This window comes from Hyaena hyaena, unplaced genomic scaffold, assembly GCF_003009895.1.
Source record: "Hyaena hyaena isolate Hyena2069 unplaced genomic scaffold, ASM300989v1 scaffold_19, whole genome shotgun sequence".
Lineage (NCBI taxonomy): Eukaryota > Metazoa > Chordata > Mammalia > Carnivora > Hyaenidae > Hyaena > Hyaena hyaena.
In genome coordinates this window covers 906609-930194 of record NW_024080651.1, presented here as the reverse complement: position 1 = coordinate 930194, position 23586 = coordinate 906609, and the positions used below count along the sequence as shown (strand labels likewise).

Sequence of the window (23586 nt, the reverse complement as noted above, 5' to 3'; positions counted from 1 at the left end):
TTGCAGGCAGGGCCTGCAGAGGGTGATTAAATGAAAGTGAGTCCCTTTGGTTTACCCCAACCCAACCTGTCTGGCGTCCTTATAAGAGGAGGAAATTTGGACACACAGAGAGACAAGCAGGAATGGGTGCCAGGAGGAAAGGCTGTGTGGGGACACAGGGAAAAGGTGGCCATCTACAAGCCAAGGAGAGACCTCAGAAGAAACCAGACCGACTGACACCTTGATCTTGGACATCTAGGCAGTCAATTCGTTGTGTAAGCCATGCACTTCGTGGTACCATTTATTTATTTATTTATTTATTTTTACGGCAGCCCTGGCAAACTAACACACAAAGAGAGCTCTGATTGGCTATCCCAGAGGAGTAGACTAGAGATGCATAGAGACGCATTTGGGGCAGGTCATAGTCTATGCTGGTGAGAATTTAAATGGGGGCAGCATTGGCGTCCCAGAGATAGACATACGCTAGCAACTCCTTTGTGAACAGGGAATAATAAGAGCATTTATCTCTCAGGACTTTTTGTGAAGTTGCAGTGAGATGTACCTATAAAATACTTAGCCCGGTGTCCAATATAGTATATGAGTAATTAGCAATATATGAGTAATAGGCAATAATTAGCCTACAGGCTTAGTATTACTAAGAAAGACTTCAAGGATGTGTGAAGAAGCAGGCACCCAATACAGACGTGCCGGGGGAGTGCAGTTTGTGGTGCGTGTGCATATTTGGGTGTAGGTGGGAGGGCAGCATATGCGAAGAGGTGAATGGGGCACTGCAAGCGGATGTTCACAGGGTCTAGAATGTTGATGTGGGCACATGTTTGTGGGATGCGTTCATGTCAGTGTCACATGCATTCAAGGTGTGTAGGTTTATTAACTTTTTTAGTGGCTCATTCATTCATTCATTCATTCAAAATTTCTTGAATGCTTGGGGCACCTGGGTGGCTCCGTTGGTTGAGCGTCTGACTTCAGCTCAGCTCATGATCTCATTTCTCATGAGCTCAAGCCCTACACAAGGCTCGCTGCTTTCAGCACAGAGCCCACTTTGGATTTTCTGTCCCCCCCACCTCTCTCTGCTCCTCCCTTGCTCATGCTTGCACTTTCTCTCTCTTAAAGACAAATAAACAGGTAAAAAATTGTCTTGAATGCTTGCCTATGCATATTCACACAGTATAGACAGTAGACAGACAAGGGAGCTATGATGGGAGAATCGAGGGAGAATGGAGAAAGAGCATTTATTTCAGTTCAATGTATCATGGAAGACTTCCTGGAGGGGGTGACACCTGAGTTGACATGGGCAGGTGAAGAGGAACAAGGCCATTGCATGGAGTCATGTCGGGGAAGAGAAGTGTGAACTCGAAAATACAGCATGGGCTGATTCCATTCCTTGGAATCTTTCTACCTGGGCTGCCCCAGTCAAACCCCCAGAGTCCCAGGAAACATGATCACAGAGTAGAGAGGAAGCACAGATGTGAAGGAGCCATCGCTTTATTTTGTACAGACCAAGCATGAGGGGGTCTCCATGCCTGCGGGATATGCCTCCTGCTGGGCTCTTCTCGCCTCTTGAGTGCAGCCGTGCTGGCTGGCTCTGGACTGAGGGCCCCGGGGGAGGCCTCCTGGTCTCTCACTCTTGCTCTCTCTCCAGACAGTTGTGGAGTCGGGAAGTCTTTGAAGGCAGCGTATCTCAGGAGGCTGGAAACAAACACAGGTCAGAGCTGATCAATGGGATACAGGAAGTGCGTTTTGGGAGTGGAGGCCTTGTGATCCCATATCCCCAGGCGACATTCCTGCAGAGACACCACCCACAGGGATGAAGGAGTCCAGGCAGCAGAAGGGAAATGAGTGGAAAGAAATTTGGGACAGAGCTCTTGAAGGGCCAAGATGTCCAAACTCAGCACCACAGGACCCTTACTGCCTCCAGCAGGTGCCGGGCCCTAGGCTGGTGTTCTCTGGATTTCACATGGACCTCACGGGGTTACTTTAGGTGCTGCTATTATCAGCCCCATATTTGAGCTGCGGACACAGGTGCTTGGCAAGGTCACATCACTTGCCCAAGGTCTCCCGGCCAGTTACAAGGAGAAAGTGAGCTTTGAGGGGCTTGCTCGGTTCTGAACTCCATAGTACATTTGCCTCATGGGGGACTGGGCTGTACTGTCAGTTCATGCCTCCAGTGTGGATGTCAGGGCGGAGGATATTTTTTGGCAGATGCTCCATTACCATGGTGAGTGCTGCTGGGAGGGGGAAAGACTTGAGTTAAAAAAAAAAAATGGCAGAGACAAGATGTTCTGTGATGACTTCTGCTAAGAACTGTTCCCCTTATGGACGTGTGCCCTTTACTTGGCCTTTGAAACTGCTTTCTGCGTCCCTGAGAGCATAATAATGTAAATGAATATCACATCTCTTCCCAGTAATTGAGAGCAGAGAGAAGGCCATGTTAAGTCAAATTAATTTGCTCTGATACAGTCCAAGCCCATCTCCAAGGAAGGGGCAATGGCTTTTTGATGGGCTGAGGGTGCCTCTCGAAGTAGCAGATGTATGGAAGTGGAAGAGAGGTGGCTCGTTTGGGTCCAGGAGGGCTCTGGAAGGAGGGTGGGGACAGAGGCAAGGCACCTGCAGGTGACCGCTCCGCTATACTAGAGCCGTGAGATGTTTCAAGTTCAGTGACTCAGAGATTTATGGAGGCTGCAGGTTATTACTGGGGAGGGAACGGGTTCGCGTGGTGTCTGAGTCAAGAGGGGGGTCCTTATACCTTCTCCCCTGATGCCAAGCTTCCCCTACCTGACTTTGCCTTTCAGCCGGGAGCCCTAAAGTGCCCTAAGGTTTGAAATGTGCCCAGGGTGTGGTGGTCAGGGGCCAGCTTGCCTCAGGGCAAAGAGCACTGAAATGGGAGTCAAGGTGGCTGGGTTGGAGGCAGACTCGCTGGGGGAGGGCGGGGGTCACAATCTGGAGTTTTCCCTCATTTGCTCAGCAGTGAGGGTCAGAGTCTGGGAGTTCCAACATCCCTTTACGTTTCGATGGTCCTGATGTCTGCCTCAGCTTGGGACGTCAGTGGAGACAACATCTTTAAATAAAAATCTAGTTCCTCCAAGGAGGCTCTGGGTTTACTCATGCACACGCTTGGAATAGGCACCCAAGGAGACGTGTCACAGATACAAGTGGGGTTTCCGGAGTTACGAGGGCCAGGTCTACCTCCGTGATCTCGTACAAGTGACTTAACTTCTTTGATTCTGTTTACCAATCTGTAAGATGGGAATAAATCATCCTAACTACCTTTCTGGGGTTCCTGTGGATAGCAAGTGACTGGCTTGCTATCTACAGCCAATAAATGTAGGCCATTATTAGCAGGGGACCCTGCTTCCTACCTTTAATCTGAGAAGTGGCAGGATTAGTACTGGGGTAGGAGAGGGTTCAGAAGGAAGCCTTGTTTCTCTCATTGCTTCTCTGGGCAACTTCGTACCTGCCACCCACCACCCCCCATCCTGGGGCCTCAGTTTCTCTCTGGATATTTAATGCAAGAGTTAGACTCCAGGGCCTCCTGGGTGGCTCAGTTGGTTAAGCGTCTGATTCTTGATTTTGGTTCAGGTCCTGATCTCACCGTGGTGAGATCGGGCCCCGCATCGGGCTCTGCATGGGGTGCGGAGCCTGCTTGATGTTCTCTCTCATTCCCTCCTTGACTCCTCCTCTCTCTCTCTCTCTCTGCCCCGCCCCTCTCTCACTCTTGCACACTGTCTCTCTCTTAAAAAAAAAAAAAGAGTTGGACTCCACTATTTTCAAAACCCCTCTGCCCTGGCCTGACCCTCCCCCACAGATCTGCGGTCATTATGTGGACGGAACTCGGGGCTCGTCCAGCACCAGGAGCCCTGGAAAGACATGACAGAGGGGAAACCAGAAGCCCAGCACCTCCTTTAGTACTGCCCCACACGACCCCCGGCTTTCCAGCGGGTCTGCCTTTTAAAGGGCTGAGAAATCACCGGCACGTAGCAGAGAGCTTTGCATACGGCAGCTCATTATTTCCGCAAACACCTCTAAATCCCGTCGCCTCTACAGAAATCATTCACAGCGTGGAGGCCGGTGGCATCAACAGGGTTTTCTCCAGGCCGTCAGACCCGTATGGACTATTTGGTTTCCATTCCCTAACAAGAGTCCCCCGCCTCCCTCTTTTACCTGCACTGGCTCCTACTTCTGGAGATACTTCTTCATTATGCTCTCAACATCCTCGTCTTTCCCGCCTGCCCCCGGCTCTCTGTTCTCGGGGGGCGTTCCCTCGCCACCGTCACCCTGCAGCCGTGGGATTCCCGGTCGGCTCTTGATGCTGTCGGCGCTTTTGAAGGACACGATGGAGCTGGAGGAGGACGATGAGTCAGAGAGGTGAGCGGGGTCCTCCTTGGGCTCCGGACTCTTTTTCAAAATGGCCTTGATCCCTGAGAGAAAGGTCCGGTCGGCCTTCTCTGCCTCAAAGTGGATGCGTGAATGCCGAGGACTCTCTTGACCCTCTTTGGCGGCTCTGGCCAGGGACACAGGCGACTCGGGCTTCCGGATGGCTGGGAGGAAGTCGTCGAAATCCACCTTGGTCTTGCGTGCGTAGTTGAGGCTTGGGACCTTCCAGGTGAACGGATCGCTGCCCAGAGGTTCCCCCATGAGGTGGGCGAACTGCCGGTTCTGGAAGACGAGAGGCTCCTTCCCGAGGTCCGGACAGCCCGCCTCGTCCAGTGAGGACTCCAGACAGCGCCTCCGTGGGCGCACCGTGGGTGACAAAAGCAGGTCCCTGGATGTGCTTGGGGAGCTCAGTTTTCTCTCCGAGCTCTGCCCTGATTCGAAGAGGGACTCGCAGGAGCTGAACCTGGCCTTTGGCCTCTTGGGCAGCAGCATGGAGCCCTCTGCGCTCGGGGAAGAGATGCACTTCAGGCTGGTGGACCGCAGGAGCCCGGCTGACGTCCCGGAGACGTCCTCTGTTTCTGGGGCCAACCTTGCCCTGAGCCCCAGCGAGAGGTCTCCCTCGTCGCTGCCTGCCCTGGACCTCCGCAGCGTGGATGCCCCGGTGGTCTGGTAAATGGGAAGAGTGGGCCAGTCCTCCAGGCTCAGCGTGGACCCCTGTCCCTTCTGAGCTCTCTTCCTCCGGAGGCCTTCTACAAACTCTGACAGGGCGGCCGAAGGGCTGGGCAGCTTTTCCCTGGACGCTGGGGGTGAGTCTGTACTCCGAGAGGCGGGGGAGGAAGAGCACACTCCCAGCCTCTCCATGGGCTTCTGCCCGCCACACTCTTCACCATCTCCCAGGTGGTAGTACTTCTGTCGCCGGAGGGAGAGGGGGGATACAGATTTGTCCCCAGAGGTCTGGCTCCGCATGGCCCGGGCTCTGCTCAGGGCCGACGCCGGCTGGGACCTCTCTGCATCCCCGGCCTGCTCGTTCATCCTGCACCAAGAAGACACATGTGGTCAATAGAAACCATGCAATTCATAGGGTCTGTGTGGTTGGTGTGAGGGCCACGACGCACAGGCACTAACACGAGTTTTCTTCGGACACACTGTCCCTAACCACGCTCTCAAATGAACCCTATGATTTAAGGCGTAAACTCAAGCCACGCAAATGATTTCTCGTTGCTTCCTGAGATGCAATTTCTGCCTCTAATTAAACCCAACAAAGTGCATGTGAGTAGATTAAAACGGCAGTTGAGGCGAGTGAGTGGCTTAGATTTATAAGTCGTCGTATCTGACAGGATAGGACCCACCATCCCAGAGCCCCCTGTGACGTAAGTCGTTTGCTTCTTGAAGACTCAAGGGGGATCCATGGGGGGAGGGTATTTATTGATTGATTAGGGCCAAACCCAGAGCGATGGTCCACCAAGCAGGGCTGCTGAGAGTCAATGACCCAAATGTGTTTCCGTGGGATTCTCCATGTTGGTTGTTTTTGGACGTGCAGGTAAGAAAAACACACCCCCTAGAAGGGAAAGGCTTCCATAAAATAGACATGAAACCGAGCCTATACACGAGAGTACAGACGGTTTCTATTCCGGGACTACACCAGGCTTGGCTTTGATGCAGAAGCACTTCACAACAGGCTGAGCCAAAAACACTCCCCCTGTGAAAAATAGGAACCTCGCGGTGAGACGGAATTATAGACTATAAAATAAAGGGCATCGTTACAAGAGACAGACCCAAGTCCATCAACCGGTCCTTTAATAAATAAAATCTATCTGCCCTCCCCCCTAAGAGAAATGACCCCTTTCCCCCTCATCCCCACCCCCATAGCAAAGTCAACATTTATGAAAAAGCGAAAGGGATAGGGAGGTCGGAGCTTTGGAACGGCACACAAAACCATGGGCTGGGGCCTGAGTGCGGCCAAGGGCCATGTATATGCAGGTCTCTAGTCATTATTCTGCTTCTGTATAATAGTTGTTCCAGGTATGACGACCGGATTCAGTCCCCTGCCCATAGGGGCGGTTGGGATTCTGGTACAAGACTCTGAGGAGGGTTCCTTGCTCCCTGCAGCAGTGTGATCTCACCATTTCTACCCCTAATCACATGGGACAGTTTGGACGGAGGAGACCTGACCACAATGTCCCAAAAGGCTCTTGGATCTGGGAAGGAAGGGAAACCAATGGTCCCAGAAGGAGATATCCAGAGGGGGAGGAGGGCACAGGCAGGGTAGGGGGATCAAGATCTTTTCTAGGGAATTAGACTCTGCCTTCCTGAGTTCCTGAGGCCAGTGCTTTAACCATCCTGTATGTCTCTCTCTTTCAGGGTTGGCAAGAGCCTCCCCAGACCTCGGATCTGTGTTTGGTCTCCATGGCAATGATTCCATGAATGATGGGCAAGGGTTGGCTGTGTTCATCTCCTTATTCCCTTGGTCAGCTAGGTGGAGGGTCAAGGTCATGGTGAGGGAGGGGAGCGGTGGGGAATCCACAGGGTTGAGATGGTGGCATGGGTGAGCTATCTCCATCACCCACTCTCCCCCCACCCTCAGTCCTTCTCTTGCGGGGTCGGAGTCCCCACTCCCTTCCCAGCCTCCTGCCTTGAGTCTCCCTCTTGCGGCCCAGCCACACCGGTCTCCCAGAGCCAAACCCTTCCAGCTTCGGATCTGAAAGAGAGGCACCCATTCATGGGGCTGACATGTAGGGAAGTCACAGGAATGAACGCAAAGCTGGCCTCCAGCTCCTCAAATAACAGTGGTGAGATGCATAATTAATAACCAATAGCTAGTAGCTGTGCATCATTAACAATTAACAGCCAATGGTAATCATGATTACTCTTAGAATCTCTGAATCTCAAGCCTAACCCACCGCTAGACTCAACGAAAGCCTCAGTTGAAGCTCCGAGAGGGAGGAGCAGAATGAATGAGCAGGCGACCTGTGGCTCCCGGTCCCCGAGAAAGCTTGGTCCCCCTGCGCTAAGACAGAAGCCACGCCATTTGCCCAGAGTGCCTGCCTCCTTTCCCATTTCTTGGCTGTCACCTTCCATCTGTGTCACCGCTGGACACGGGCTGGAGGGCCCCTTTATGAGGACCTGAAGGCGTGCGGTCAGCGTCATTGCCGTGGAGTCCCTCCCTGAGCAGGCAGCTGGACGGCATTCTCACTCTTTTCTTTATCTTTGCTTTTTTAAAATAAACAGCTGCCAGGGGCAGTGGGCTGCCGCGAGAGCCGACAGAAGTCATTTCCGTCCTGCCTTGGCCCTGAGGGGAGGTGGGCGTGACGAATGCCCTTCCCGTCGTCTGCCAGGCGGGATGGCGGCCTCGGAGCTCCTGTTGCTGAGTCTCCTGGGACGTAGTCATCCCGCTCCTCCCAGCTCCCACCCGGAGGGCCGGCTGGCGGGGTGCCGGGACAGGGCCTGGGGGTGGGCGGCGGGGAGACGTTAGGAGGAGGAAAGGGAGGAGGGGGAGGAGGAGGAAGGAAGTGGGAGGAGGAGAGAGAAGCAAGGAGGCAGGAGAAAGGGGAAGGAGGAGGAAGAGAAGGGAAGGAGGGAAAACAGGAGGGGGAACGGGAGGAGGGGGAAGAGGAGGAACGGGAGGAGGGGGAGGAGGAGGAACGGGAGGAGGGGGAGGAGGAGGAACGGGAGGAGGAGGAACGGGAAGAGGGGGAGGAGGAGGGGGAAGAGGAGGAACGGGAGGAGGAGGAACGGGAGGAGGGGGAAGAGGAGGAACGGGAGGAGGAGGAACGGGAGGAGGGGGAGGAGGAGGAACGGAAGGTGGGGGATGGAGGAACAGGCAGACGGAGAGGAGGCGGGAACTCCACCGCCCCCAGCCCTGCTGTCTATACCGCACAGGCTGTCACCCCTGCACACTCCGACTTGGCACTGAGCCCAGCACAGAGCGGCTGCTCAGTAAATGCTGTTGAACTGAATCAAGTCTACCTTGGAAGCCGTCTGCGAGGAAGAGGTCCTAGGAGGACGGGAGAAGGGGAGGAGGGGCAGGGGCTAGCGGGGAGAAGGGGCGGACAGGCTAGCACCTGCAGCGGGGAGAGATGGGGGTCCAGAGGGGAGGGGAAGGAGCCGGGCTGATGGAGAGGGGAAGGAAGAGGGTGTCTGAGGGCAAAGGCAGGGGAGGCAGATGCTGAAGGGGCGCAGGCTGGTAGCAGAAGACCTGCCCTCCTCACTTTTGACCAAGTGGGACAGGCTGGGGCAAGGCCAGCTGTCAGCGCCCCAGGAGTGGGGGTCTGGAGGCCCCGGGCTGTGAGAGCTTGTGTCCAGGACACAGGGGACAGGCTAACTGGGCCCAAGCCCCGGGGACCCCAGCTCCAGCAGACAGGACGGATCAGACCGCCTTCCCTGAGGCCCACCTGGAGCAGCACCTTCTACCAGGGCTGCACGCTAACAGGTCCCAGCACTGTGGTCAGGCCCCAGCCGGGCGATCACTGAGCTCTGCCAAAGGGCCCAAGGGCCTGGGGTTCTGGGGGTGCGGTGGGCTGGGTCCCACCTTCCTGGAGTTGCCTGGTGCCTTCAGAGCCTCAGCTGGTGAGCTTGAAACAGGAACACAAGCCAAGCTGTGTAGACTCCTGGGGAGCTGAATGGATGAGGAGGAGGAGGGGGGGGGGTGGCAGGCAGGAGACATGGGGAAGGGAAGGGCGAGGCAGCAGGACAGAAAGAAGGAAGCAGTGACTGAGTCTCCCGGGTCTACCATTCAGAAATCCACCCACGTCTCCACGATATCAGTTTCTATTTCCCTTCTGCGTTACCACTCAGCGCACGAAGTCCCTTGCACCCACTCCTTTCTGGGTGGAGAAGGCGGAGTTGAATGTGAATGCAGACGCCCTCTTGCAGGCTTCAGGGAGAGGGTCCCAGTTCTGTCTTCTCCACGTCTGACCCGGCTTGGGGCATTTCAAACCAGCCTGCTGTCTTCATCCCGGGGCCTGGGAAGACTCATTCTTCACACACACACCCCGCCCCGGCTGTCCTTAGTGGACAGCTGGGCAGATGAAACCCTCTTCCATCAGCATCATGTGATGGATGGATGGCAGGTAATCAAGATGTCGCTGTGCTTGCCTCCCACAACCTTGGCCAGGGTGAGGGATAATGGATAGAAGGCTCTCCGAGTGGCTGGGACACAGGTGCGGACAAATGATAGGCAGGGACACCTTGCTTCTCTACAGAGAGATTCCAGGAACACCTTGGGAACTTCTGTTGTCTAGCCTTTAATCTATCTAAAGAAGAATAGATTTCAAGCATCCCTGCCGTCAGGAGCCAGCGGGTAGCCCTGAGCATCTAGCCACAATGGTGCTGGATGGGTCCCTTAATTGGGTAGTCAAGTGCCACTGACACAGCTGCTTCTGGCTGGGCACCTACTGCGTGCCAAGCACTGGCTAAGTGCTATAGCTCTCATGGAGCTGATGGCCATGTTCATTCACAGTCAATCTTTACAGGAACACTGGACATGGGAATATGACCTCCAAGCACGGCAAGGTGGGGCGACCTCCACAAGTGACAGAGGTGGGGCTCCCATCCCAGGACAGCTGACCCTGCAGCCAGCAGCACCATCCTTTGTAAATCTCCAAGCCCTGCAATGTCCACAATGAACAGTATTTCCTATGTCACCGTGTCCAGGTCACATTTGTCCCTGGCAGCTTCCTCTGCTCCTGCCACTTACCAGCCGCATGGCCTAGGGGCAGTCACCTAACTTAGCCTCAGTGTCCCCAGCTGCGAAATGGGGGAACCAGGCAACTTCGCAAAGTTGAGGAGATGAGAGCTATCTTCCTCCTGCGTAGCTGAGAACCTAACAGCCTAGCACCTAACAGCCGCTCCACAAACATGTGCTGAATGAATGAATGAAGCATTAGTGCCCTGGCACCTAGGAGGTACTTAGCAAGCGTGTGCTGATGAATGCGTGAAGCTTTAGTGCCTGACACACCGTCGGTGCCCAGGCAATGTTTATTAAGTGAACCGATGAAGAAGAAAATATACGTGAAAATGTTCTAAGTTCTGGTGGCTTCACCTCATGAAGGTCTGTCAGGGAGATCAGGCTATAAAATACAGATGACCCAGAAGTACTGGAATTTCTACTTTCTAACTTCCAAGGCTGAGAAAATGGGCTTCAGAGGCAGAGACAGACATGTCCAAGGTCAAATCCTGGCTCTCTTCTGTCCCAGCCAGGTTTCTTGTAGAGCCAGAGAATGCTCAACTGTAAGAGTGGGATCATAGTGTCCTATCTTACAGGGATCTGTGTGGAATTAGAGAGGTCACAGGTGATAGGTATAGTCAGTTTCCAGAGTCTTGCCCAGGGCCACCCCCACCTGCCCCCAGCACTCCATGCAAGAAAGGGTGGTACCCTTCAACGTGCCTGTATTACTTATCCATTTCAAACCGTTGCTACTAGTAAATGTGTGTTTAAAAGTCTTGGGGCACCTGGGGGACTCAGTCGGTTAAGCGTCCGACTTTGGCAGAGGTCATGATCTCACGGGTCACAAGTTCGAGTCCCATGTTGGGCTCTGTGCTGACAGCTCAGAGCCTGGAGCCTGCTTTGGATTCTGTGTCTCCCTTTCTCTCTGCCCCTCCCCCTACTTGCACTCTGTCTCTCTCTATCAAAAATAAATAAAACATTTTTTAAAATTAAAAATTTCTTAATGTTCGTTCATTTTCCTTTAATGGCCCTTTCCATCAGGACGGGAGAAGGCCCCAGACTGAGGGCAGAAGTTCAAGAATAAGCAGTTGCTCCTGTATATGATCCTGCTCTGAGTAGCACAAGGAAAGGACAAGGATATTGAAGTGGTCTGTTGGGCCACCTTGTGAGCCAGCTGCTGAGACATGTGGCTCCAGCATGAGCCATGCCTCTTCCCCTGCTGGGCTGTCTGTGAACATGACTCCAGCGTTTTACCACATGAGTAAATGCTTCATGAGTGTCCGGCGAAGAATGAAAAGTACACCTGCATATGTACGCCATTTGAACACACGATCTCATCAGGATCAGAATGATCATGCCATCTTGCAGAGTCACACTGGTGAGAAGCCATTCACTCAAGTTCATGCTGCTAAGTGGCGGTGCCTGACTGGGAACCCTGGGTGGCCAGATGCAAACCTCACCCCTCTTCCTTCCACGGCATCATGTGCCCTCCAGGCATAAGCTGAGGGAAAACCTCAACCAGGGGAACCCACAGCTACATGTATATGGTTTTTGAAATCCACTGGCACAAAATGAACCAAAACAGGGAGGCCCAAGTCAAGGAGAGACATGGGATTCACCAGCATCAGACATAATCACACGGCAAAAACAATTCCCGGGTCTGAGTCTGGGGAGAGCCAGGGCCACCTGGAGCCACAGGAAACTCGACGCCGACTTAATGACACCATGAATCATTCCCCAAGGTATGCTGTCACCCCCGTTCTTCATCCGCACCCTGAAATTAAAGAGGAAATTACAAATGTACAGATGTTCTAATGCTGGCCGGGCCTGGCATGGGAAACCAGATGTCTTTTTAAGATGAGACCTCAAGGTTTTGTGGCCACCTCCAACACAATAACGGATAACCTGTAATAAAAGTTGACATGGTGCCCACAAACTGTGCGTGGTGTGATAGGGACGTGAGACACTTATTAAGCTCCTATTGTATGCCGCTGAATTCTTCATAAAAATGGCCATTGTATCTCGTATCTTTAGGCTTCACAGGCATTACTTGATTTTATCTTCACAACAGCCCTCTATTATAATCCACTGTTGTCATCTTCCTGAGTCACAAATGAGGCTCGGAAGGATAAGTACTTTGTCATGTAATAAGTGGGGGAACATGAAGTCGAGCCAACTCCGGGATCCACGCCTCCTAAGTGCTCTGCTCTCCTTTACTGTCCTATTTTACAGATGAGGAAACCAAGGCTCTGAGAAGCACCATGGTCTTGCTGAGGAAGTCGCGGGCTCTCCTCTCGGTCTGACTGTATACAATGCTAGGCTGGGCTCATGGCAGCTGATGACGTGCCGTCTTCCCCTCCTGGAGAGCACACGGCCGGAGTGGAGACTGGATTAACCCACGAAGAAGGGCCAGAAGGGCAAAAAGTTCCAGGTAAGTTGAACCTTGGACTAAGTGCAGGTTAGCAAAGGAGAGAGGTGCACAGACTTTCTGGAGGACCTTGGTGGGGTTGAGTGAGGCTTGTGGGAGCGGGGTAGGGTTTGGGGGGTGATGTCAAGCAAGACACGTCCTGCAGCAGGAGGAGATTCCCATCCCCCCCAGCCCTCCGACTGCCACTCATGAGCTTATTCAATCTGCAAAACCCTTGACAAGGGAGAGCTCATAATCTAAATCTCCAGGCAAGGGAACCAAGGCTTAGAAAGGCCATCCAGTTGCAAGGCTCAAAGCAAGGAGGAAGCCATGGGGTGGGAAAACCAAAGAGGTGTGTTCAGCTGCAATGGGCTTGGTTACTCCTGGCCTCATGGTACAAAGACTCGAATCAGATAAAAGTGAGTAAACATCCTATATTTCTTATAATATAATGGATGCTAGGAGCCAAGATAACTCTCAAGGCATCTTTGCTGTTCCCTCTGATCTTAAGTGGGTGCCGAGCCCTTCACTCTTTGACAAGACCAATCCAGTGACTCACCCTCAGCAGACACCTGCCTGGAGACCTTCTGGGCACCTGTGGGCTTTGCCCTGGCCTCATCCACTCGTTCTACTGGGTACTAGGTATTAGGTACTACGATCAGCAGTTTTTGAACAGAGTTGCCCATCAGAATCACCCCTGGAATTCTATACAAAAGAAAATTTATTTCAGTGCATTGAGGGAGTAGTGAGGGGACTGTTCTAGCTTCAAAGGGGATAAAGGCTAAACCAAGACGTGAATAAGAGGGGAAACTGTGTGTGGGAAGAGAGGGGATATATGGGTACTCTCTGTACATTCTGCTTAATTTTTCTGTAATCCTTCTAAAACTTCCCCTACCATAAACTCTACTAATTTTTTGTTTTAGAGAGAGAGATTAGGGGAGCCTGTGTGGTCAGTTGGTTGAGCGTCCGACTTTGGCTCAGGTCACGATCTAACAGTTTGTGAGTTTAAGACTCGCGTCGGGCTCTGTGCTGACAGCTCAGAACCTGGAGCCTGCTTCAGATTCTCTCTCTCTCTCTCTCTCTCTCTCTCTCTGCCTCTCCCCTGGTCATGTTGTCTCTTTCTGTCTCTCAAAAATGAATACATGTTAAACAATTTTTAAAAATAAAGAGATTAAAGAAACAAAGATTAAAAAACCAAATAAAATGAATATCCTTAATAAGATACAGTGATAGACAATTGTAGGATCTTGGTAACTACTTGGTTTTAACCAACTTGGTAATTTGGGATCTTGGATGACCTTCTGGGTTTGTTAGCTTTCCCAGGTGCAAGAGTCCTGTAATAGTTGGGAATTTCCTTCTTCTGAGGAGGAAGATGGGACACTATTTTAAGGACAATCATCGTGATGGCTTCAACTTACTTGCACATTGTTTGGCATTAAAAAATGTGTTTAGATATAGACAGAAGTAGCAAAGGAGGTAAAGGCAGAAATGAAGTTGATAGACAAACGGTCATTGTCAAATTAAGGCTAGTAATAGAGTGGATGGTGCCATCCTTTGGGAGGAGAAAAATATAAGAAGAAAGAAGGTGATTTAGAAGAACCATAGCCATATATCACCAAAAACAACAACAAAAAAAAAAGGAAACATTTTTACTCATCCTTCAATGTTTAGCCCAAGTTTAGCCTTCTCTGCCTTCCCCCACCTCCCAGGCTTGGTGAGGTGCCTCCTGTGGCTCCCACAATCCCTGTGCACCCCCCATCGCTCTGTACTGCAATTGCTTATTGACTTATTTATAACTCCCAACAAGACTGCTATGAACTAGATCGTATTTTTCTTCAATGAATCCTGGGTATCTCAAGAGCATCTCAAAGGAGGTTCATGGAATGGAAAGAACAAAGGAATGGAGGAGCAGAGGGAAGGAGGGGAATGTGGAAACATAGATAGAATGAATAAAAGGGCTCCTCTGGTTCATCAATTCAGACCCCGGCAGCCCTCCTTCTCAGCCAGCCAATCCCATGTCTCTGAGCTGAAAACAATAGATTCAAAGCCAGCTTCCGGTACACAAGCTGGTGGTGGCTGCTTCAGGTCTCATCCCAAACCAAAAGCCTAGTTTCATTGCTATGGGATTTTGTCAACTCCTAGGCTATCAGAAAGGAAAGGGCTTGAACACCTCATTCTACACCTGGAACAACAGAAAAGGAAAGAGAACATCTCAGCGCAAACTCTGATGAGACAGTGAAAGTCCCGGGTCTATACTTCTTGATCTTCTGATACAATTTCCACAATGTTTTGAAAGGATGAACTGGAAATGTAAAGGCATTAAAATCTCTAATTGGACTGGAGATTCAACTTGGGTCCAACACACTTAAATACATTCTCAAGGCATTCTTTCACTTTTAGTAGATATTGTCGCAGCGGAATATGGTACAAAGGCAATAACTATAAAAAAAAATCTTAGACGTATTCATAAAAGCACCCAGTTCCTCATGAAAATATAACTTTAAGAGAGTGAAAATTATTCAACCATCCATCCAGCTAGCCCTCCTTACATTCATTCAGTAATACATCCTTTACTGAATCCATGCTCCCTTGCAGTACAGAATCTTAAAGTCTAAAAAGGAAAGTAGGTTCACTACATTATGACTGGAAGGAAATACAAATGAACCTTCACATCATCTTAGGCATGGAAACTAAAGAAGAAATGTTTACTGAGCAAAGGGAGTAGAAAAGTCTGGCTCAGCATTCAATTTCCAAAGTTGATAGATGAGCTTGTATCAGAGAAAATCTGCACCTAGAAAAACTAGAAAAGCTAAGTTTAAATTTAGAGGCGTCGGAGAGCACCAAAGCCGCCAAGACTTAATGGGTTACGGTCTGGAACGACAGAAGAGTGTTGAAGTGAGCCCAGCTCTGTGGCACTTTCCCCCTAGAGTCATTTGCTGATCTTGAAGAAGAAGAACTAATCTAAGGAACACAAATTCAGATATCAAGACATACATACAAAGCTACATGAATTAAGGCAATGTTAAATCAACTCAAAGGGAGACAAGGAGAAATATGGAATTGAATGGGGTCTAGAATATACACAAAATCACTTGATTTAATAGAAGATGATACAATGTCAAAATGTGAGAAATATGATATCTTTTAAAAGATTAAATTAATCGTATATTTATATGGCATTGAATCTTTTTTTTTTAAATATTTTTTTATTTGTTTCTAAGAGAGAGAGAGAGAGAGCATGAGCAGGGGAGGGTCAGAGAGAGAGGGAGTCACAGACTGAAACAGGCTCCAGGCTCTGAGCTGGCAGTCAGCACAGAGCTCGACACGGGGCTCGAACCCACGAACCGCGAGATCACGACCTAAGCGAAAGTCGGACGCTTAACCGACTAAGCCACCCAGGCGCCCCTATATGGCATTGAATCTTAACCCCTCCCTCACAACATAAATATCAGTTCCTGATGAATTGCGTATCTAGATATAAAAGGTATATCAATACAGCATTTATAAGAAAACACAGAGGGATATTTTCATAAGTTGGGACTAGCCAAATAACTCCTCGATGGGATATAAAAAGCACCAACCATAAAGGAAAAATATTGTGAATTCAATTATATTGAAATGAATAACTTGTTTGTCAAGATAAATCACAAGAGAGTGAAAAAGACATCCTACCAAGTGGAGTGGATCTACATACTCAAGAAAGGACTTACATGTAGGATGTAGTAAGGACTCCTACACATCAATAAAGAAGGGACAACCCAAAAGAAAAACCATAACGGGCAAAAGACTTCATTGGACAGTTAGCCAAAGAGGATATCCCAATGAACAGCTAGGCACATGAAAAGCTTTATTTATCAGGAATGTGCAAGTTAAAGCCCAAAAGGTGACCCTACCCATATCCGCCAGAATAGCTAATGTTAAAAAAAATGACAGAACCAAGTCTTAGCAAAAATGCAGAGCAAATGGAAGCCCCGTTCCCTACTGGCAGGAATGTAAGTTGTTACAACAGTCTTGACAATATTTACTGAAGTTGAAAATACACGTGTGGCTCAGCAAGTCTACTCTTGGATATACACCCAAGAGAAATCTAAATCCATGCAACAAAAGATGTGTACGAGATTGCTCATGGTAGTGCTATTCACACTAGTAATAAACGAGAAACAACCTAAACGCCTATTAACAGAGTGAATGAACCATTATTCTATATTTCTACAATGGAATATTATAGACTAGGGTTTTTCCGTGGTGGCATAATTGACATTTTAGACGAGATAGTTCTTTGTGGCTAGTCCTGTGCATCATAGGATGTTCAGAGGCATCCTGGGCTTCTCCAGTAGCACCTCTCTCTGTTATGACAACCAAAAATGTCTCCAGACATGATCAACTATCTCCTGGCGGAGAGGGGGGGTGCAACATTGACCACAGTTGAGAACCGTGGTTCTATATTATAGGGCAAAGAAAACAGAACATGTTGTCACATACAACAGTATGAATGAAGCTCAAAATCATAATATTAAAAGAAAGAAGCCAGAAGCCAAAGAGCACTTACTACTGGATGCTTCCATTGATAGAGTTCAAAACCCATCTAATGTATAGTGTTAGAAGTCAGGATGGTGGTTACCTTCAAGGAAGGAGGAGAGCATGACTTGAGCAGCCACAAGAAGGTTGTAGGGGCACCTGTGATAATCTGGTTTTGATTTGAGTAGTAATGACACAGGGAGGAGCGATTCTGGAAAATTTCTTAAAGATGCACTTTCCTGGATGTGTATTTCAATAATGGATCTACGTCACAGACATAGAGCTCAACGGGAGAACCATAGATTCCAAAAGAATGTTCTGAACCATCAGTGATGAATCCAAGTGGATTTTACAAGACCTGGCAGCTAAATGAGATGAACCTCAAAATTCCCGAAAGGTTCACAGATCCACCATTCGAGACCTGGAGTTTTAGATAGAAAATAGCCCCCCTTTGCATGGAAACCTGTGCAAGAATCTGGTTGGGTCCAAGGATGATTCCTGGGCAGAGCCAGACTTCCGGTTCTATTTGCTCAAGCCTTGGGTCTGTGGTAAATGTGTTTGCACTTAAATGCTTTCAGTTTCCATCAATCTTTTTAATACTGGTAAAACGCCATAGAACCCTTTTCTCCTAGGAAGACATAAAACCATATTCATGAGAGGCCTATTCATTAAGTATATTCAGGACGGATTAAAATGATCCTGAGCTCCAGTTCTGAGAATGCAGAGAGCAGTAAATAAATGTACTATTGAAATAAGATTAGCGGTGGATGCTTAACCTACTTTGAGAACAAGCTCTTTTTAACGCTAAGTACCATCCATTCACATTTACATAATTAATGAACTAATTACAAATGAATCTTATCTAATCATTTAAGCAGGCCTCATGTGACCCATCTAGCCTTCCTTTCTGTAGTAGAGTAATTGCACTTCCCTGAAAGGCATACGACTTTATTTTAAAAACAATACCCTGTAATTTAGACCTTTTTACTAATTCAAGCCAGCCTCATCCCACGTAGAAAAAATCAACAAATCAACGGGGCGAAAGGAAGTTGGTGTCTCAATCTTGTTCTTTTTTAAACTAAGAGCTGCAAGCCGCGCATGTATAGGGCTGCAAATGTTTACAGAAAGCAAATTTTCCCCAGAAAAAGGAAAAGTTGTCATTCCACCATTTAGCCAAACGAACAGCGGTTGTGTTAAATCGGCACCAAAGCAAATGATACATACAACAGTAATTAGCAAAGATTACACAGTAATTAAAATCACGACGATTATGTGAGTGAGAATAATTTATACAATAATCTCCACGCTCACATTGCAATATGGTACAAGTCCAATAGCAACAGTGGAGAGCCATGTTTGGCAATAAATTCAAAACACAGCGTCACTAATTATGTGGTGATAGATTGGTCATTGAAATTTAGGGATAAAGAAAGTCTCTGACCAGGGTCTGCACAATTTTATTTGGATTTCCCAAGGCTACCAAATGGGGACTTCAAGCACATGAATATGTTTTCTCTGTTCTCAGTCTCCTCTCCTGTCCCTACTCATCCATTTCCCATAATTCAAACTTCCCTTTGGTGGAGAACATTTGCTTTGCTTATTTGTACTAAACTTATCTACCCACTATTATTCTTCTGCTTCAGGTAAGGCACTCTGTTGTCCTTTGGGGAAACCCTTCCTCCTCCAGTGTTCCTGTGGTTTGGGTGGGAATAACTCGATCTCCCAGAACCAGGTGAGAACAGCAACTTGAACCTAAGGTTAAAAAAGGCTCTTTCATTCCCCTTATCCATTCTGACTGGTTTGGAACAGACGTGTGATTCCTTTTGGGCCAATGAAAGCCGAGCTCAGGATTTTTGTGGAATTGTTTAGAAGAGAGAAGCTCTCTTTACTTTTGACTCGGAGTGGTGCAAGCATGGGCTTGAAGGTCTTGGCCGCCATCTTGCTGCCTCAGGAAAAGCCAATGTAGAGAAGAATGGAGCAGAGAGGTTGCTGAGGGATCAAATACCCATGATCATTTTTGAATCCCTGGATCCAGGAAGACCTGAAGTTATATCTACCTTTGGTTTCTAAGCTGTATGAGATAATACTATTTTTCATTTTGTATAAGCCAGTTTGAGTTGGGTTTTATGCCATCTATTACACCCCCCCCAACACACACACACACACCAAAATCCCAACAATTACATTATGCAGAGAAATCCTGGAATCTCTATGGATCCAGACTAGAGTTCAAAACCTTTGGACAACTCCAATTGAATGCCCTCAGACATATTAAGTTCAACATACTTAAAAACCATTCTCTGAAATTCTACTTTCATTGGCAAGGGATTCTCCTTTGTGCTCATGGTTTTCTGCTGCAAGTCCGGCCCATTTCCACAGTGTCCGGCATGTGAGATTATTATAACCCGGTTATAGGTTTCCCTAGTCCTGCTTGTCAGCATCCCTGCCTCCCAGAGCGGCACCACCTAACCTGGCCAGGGAACACAGAAGGAGGGTGGAAGAGAACAACTCTTGTCTCTTAAACACCAGGTTGGTTTTAAGGCTTCCACCGACTGACCAGTCTATAGCTGTTCACTGCTAATTCTCTAATTCTGCCAAAGAGATAGAATCCTGGATGAGGGGCTGTGACTCAGACACTATAACAAGCTCATGTTCAAGTGGCTAATAAGTTTGGATTAGAAGCCAGGTCTACCACCTTGCAAAGTCTGCTGTCTCCCCTTTACCTCCTTTGAATTGTATCTGCAAGAGCTTTGCCAGATCTGGTGTAAGGCAGTGCCCACCACTCGCCTCTGCCTTCGGTCTGCACTCTGGGTGAGCTGAGGCCCAGACCTTGAGTATTCCCCTCTAAATTCCATCATTGCTAGAAAGCGTCAACCAGTCTGGAAAATCCACCCTTGGTGTTGATACCAGCATCATCCTTCAAATCACTCTCACAAGGGGCCACCTAACATCTATCCACTGTCATTCATTTGTTCCATGCATATTTATTGAGTATCTACTATGTGTTAGGCACTGTGCTTGGTGCTGATGTGCAAGAAGAAAAAGATGAGATTTGTTTCCTTAAAAAGCTCACAGCCCCACGAGGGAGAAAGATACCCAAACAGATAAGCACAATGTAATATGGTAAGCACCATGGGAGAGGGATGTGTGGGGTCCATAGGACTGTGGTGGCAGTACACCTGACCCAGCCAGGGCATCGGGTAAGCCTCCAAAGGCAGGTAACCCATGAGCTGAGTCTTGAAGGATGAGTAAGAGTTTGCTAAGCACAGAGATAAGAGAAGGGTGTCTAGTCAGAGGGAATATCATGGACAAAAGATCAAAGAGGGGATAAGAACATAGTTATAAGGGAGAGCTATAATCCATATGGGGCACAAAATATGAAGAATATATGGAAGGTAATGAGACCAGAAAGGTAAGCAAAAGCCAGATCATGGAGGGTACTGTAAGCCTGCTAAGGTGTCTGAATCCTGTTCTATCCTGGAGGGCAAAGATCACAAAGTTTTTGTGTCAAGGGCAGATGATGATTACTTTTGGCTTAAAGGCCATCTGACCTCCATTACAGCTGTGATAGTTCTACCATCACAGTGAAAAGATAGTCATAAGCAATATGTCAAATCAAAAACAAAAACGTGAGCAAGGCTGTGTTCCAATAAAACTTTATTTACAAAATCAAGTCGAGGGCCAACTTTGGCCTGCAGGCAGGAGTTTACTGACTCTTGAAGTAAAAGACAGGAAGCCACTGCAACTAGACTTTCATTTTAAAGGCATCATCCTGGCTGAAGCATAGAGGAGGGACCAGGGAAGGATGGTTTTGGAAGTTCTTTGTCAGCCTCTAGGGCAGAAATGACGGTAGTCTGACTTGCAGGTGCTGGTGGTGAGGATGGAGAGAAGCAGAGAGGGCCAAGAATGTTGAGGTTGAGGCGGGGCAGAATAAACAAGACTTGGGGATCTGTTGAACATGAGGATGAAAGAGAAGGGATGAGAGTCTGAGAAGACCCAGCTTGGGTGGCTTTATGAATGAGGGAGCCGCCAAACGACACTGATAACACAGAGAGGGTGGGAAGACAGATGTTTCCTCCTAGATATGCTGAGTTAGGACACCTGGGAGCCATGTGGCTGGCTATCTTCTCCGCAGACAGTGAGATACGATGTCTACATTTAAAATGTGGGAGAATGTAAGAGCTGGAGGTCTAAATTTGGGGTTTGCCCACCTGCAGTGGGGGAGTTAAAACTCACAAGAGGATCATCTGGGATCAGGTGGAAAGCAACATGGCCAGGTGAAGGTAGCACCCTGTGAACCACCTCCCCCCGCCCACACACACATTTAGGGACTGGGAGTGGCAAGGAAGAGACCAGAGGTTTGAGGAGCTCCAAGGAGCAGAAACGTCTAAGAGGTGAAGAAAACAGAGAAAGGTTCGGCAGTTGCCAATGCGAGGGATAAGTCCAGAAAAAAGGATCAAGACTGGAGAATATCCCAATTTGTCCCTTGGGGGTCTGCTTGCGTGCCGAGGCAGGATTCAGGGGGTGGTGGGGCCAGGCTCTGGGTCGTAGGGAACGAGGCACAAATGTGAGTGCAGATGGTGCATGTGGACCCAGACTGAAGAAGCCTGGCTCCAAAGAAGAGAAAAAGGAAGACCTCAGTGGGGCAGCAGGGTGACCAGGGAGCACACCATTAGGATGGGGAGGACCTCAAGATGCTTCTAACTTGTGAAGGACAAGAGGAATGGGGCCTTGAAGGGATGGGAGAGAGGGGGGAAACTAGGTGGACCGGAGAGCTAGCAGGGGCGGGGGAGTGTGGGGTGCAAAATCGATGCCGAAACGCCCAGACCTCGTCTTCTGAGATGAGAGGGAAGATGGAGGGCAGATAGAGATGAATTCATAGACACCACAGAAGTGAAGGCCATTAGTGGTCTTTTTTGGAATGAACCCAGAGTTTCGGGGGTGTCTCCATAGAGCTCACTCTAAGGACGGAGGCAGAAGGTTAAGTGGGGGTGGTTTGGAATAATCGTCCAGTAAGATGACAGAGATGACGGACCCATAAGAAGACCTGCGCAGTCTATTCTGCTGGGTCAGTCGATGCCTGTCGGGGCAGGGAGCCTGCAGGATGGTGTGAGAGACCAAGGCCGGGGGTCTGTTGGGCTTGGGGAGGTAAAACGGGGACCCTCCTCAGAAAGCCTGATGTGCCCCGAAGATAAGAGGGAAGCGAGGAGAGGTCTCATGCTTTAACGCTCTTCCCAGCAGGGCAGAGCGGTCCCGCCCTCAGCAGGGGCCGAGAGGACCGTCCCTGGATGGCCCTGGCACCACCTGCAGCCAGGTGTTAAGAGAGATTCCTGAGCCAAGTGTTACTGCCACCGCCGAACCCATAAACTTCCCCTCTGGGGGCCATGAAGGTAATTTAGTGTCTCCATCTCCAGAAGCTCCTGCATTTATCAGCGGCAGCTGTGCGGTTCTTGGCCTGTAAATCATAAGGCTCTAGGTGTATTTCTCTTGGGCTGACGTCCCTTATAAATAATGCAGGGAATGCTTTTATTTTTCTGGCAGAAGACTGCTTTCTCTCTCTCCCCTGTTTTTAAAGTGACCTTCTTTCTCAGTCACATTTGAAGCATCCAAGAGACTCATGTATTGAGCCCTGTGACGTGCCAGGTAGCATGGGGCCAGGGACACGGGCATCTCAGGCTCTACTTCCGTACAGCCTCCTGGCAGAAAAGACCCTGAGGTGAGCTGGTACCCACATCTGGTGGTAGTAGAATCATCTGCCCATATGGATAAGAATGTATGTGTTTTTAATTAAAAAAAAATTTTTTTTAAATATTTATTTATTTATTTATTTATTTATTTATTTATTTATTTTGAGAGAGAGAGAGAGAGAGAGTGTACATGTGTGAGCAGGGGAGGGAGGGAGAGAGAGAGAGAGAGAGACAGAGAGAGAGACAGAGAGAGAATTCCATGCAGGCTCCACACTCAGCTCACAAGCCCTATGTGGGGCTTGATCTCACGACTGTGAGATCACGACCTGAGCCAATGTCAGATGCTTCACCGACTAAGCCATCCTGGTGCCCCAAATGTGTGTGTTTTTAAATGCTTTAACACTCAGAGCAAATACCTTGAAAACAGCTAAAAGCAAAATGATAAGACTTTAATTAAAGAAGCCGTGGTTTACCTTGCAGATCTTTGAAAGAATGACATAGACCTAGGCATAGTGATAAGGAATGATCGCCAAAACATATTGTTGAGGGATGTCGAGGGAGAGAAGCACATTGTCAGGATTTATGTACAGCATAACGTACATAATAAAGCATCATATCATTTAGGTATTTTAAAAGCCCACAAGTATGCTTTATGTTTGTTACAGGCACGTCTATGTTTAAAAATCCACAGAGAAAGATATGGAAGGGTGTACACCAAATTGAAGATGGCGGATACCTTTAGGAAGGGAGCTGAGATTGGGGTCACTGTGGTTAAGAGGGTTTTAGCTTTCTCTGTTACATTTCAAGTTCTTGAAGGGGGGAAGTATTCATAGATTACCTGTGCAATTACAAATTGCTGTAAGGCACTTGAGCTTCAAGCCAGGATTTTACTATACATTTGGGTACGATATGTCCCTCCCCAGACCTCCACGTTGCCC

The 23586-nt window shown here is 48.9% G+C and overlaps 1 protein-coding gene across 1 annotated transcript in view; it reads right to left on the bottom strand.

The window, feature by feature from the left end:
* Positions 1 to 1464: 1464 nt before the first annotated feature.
* Positions 1465 to 23586, bottom strand: part of MYO18B (myosin XVIIIB) — a 244133-nt gene continuing 222011 nt past the window's right edge. Inside the window, exons 42-43 of the mRNA XM_039225943.1 lie at positions 4159 to 5404; positions 1465 to 1686 (exon numbers count right to left, since the gene is read on the bottom strand). Coding sequence (XP_039081874.1) covers positions 4171 to 5404 — 1234 coding nt within the window. The 3' untranslated portion in view covers positions 1465 to 1686; positions 4159 to 4170. The remainder of the gene's footprint in view (positions 1687 to 4158; positions 5405 to 23586) is intronic.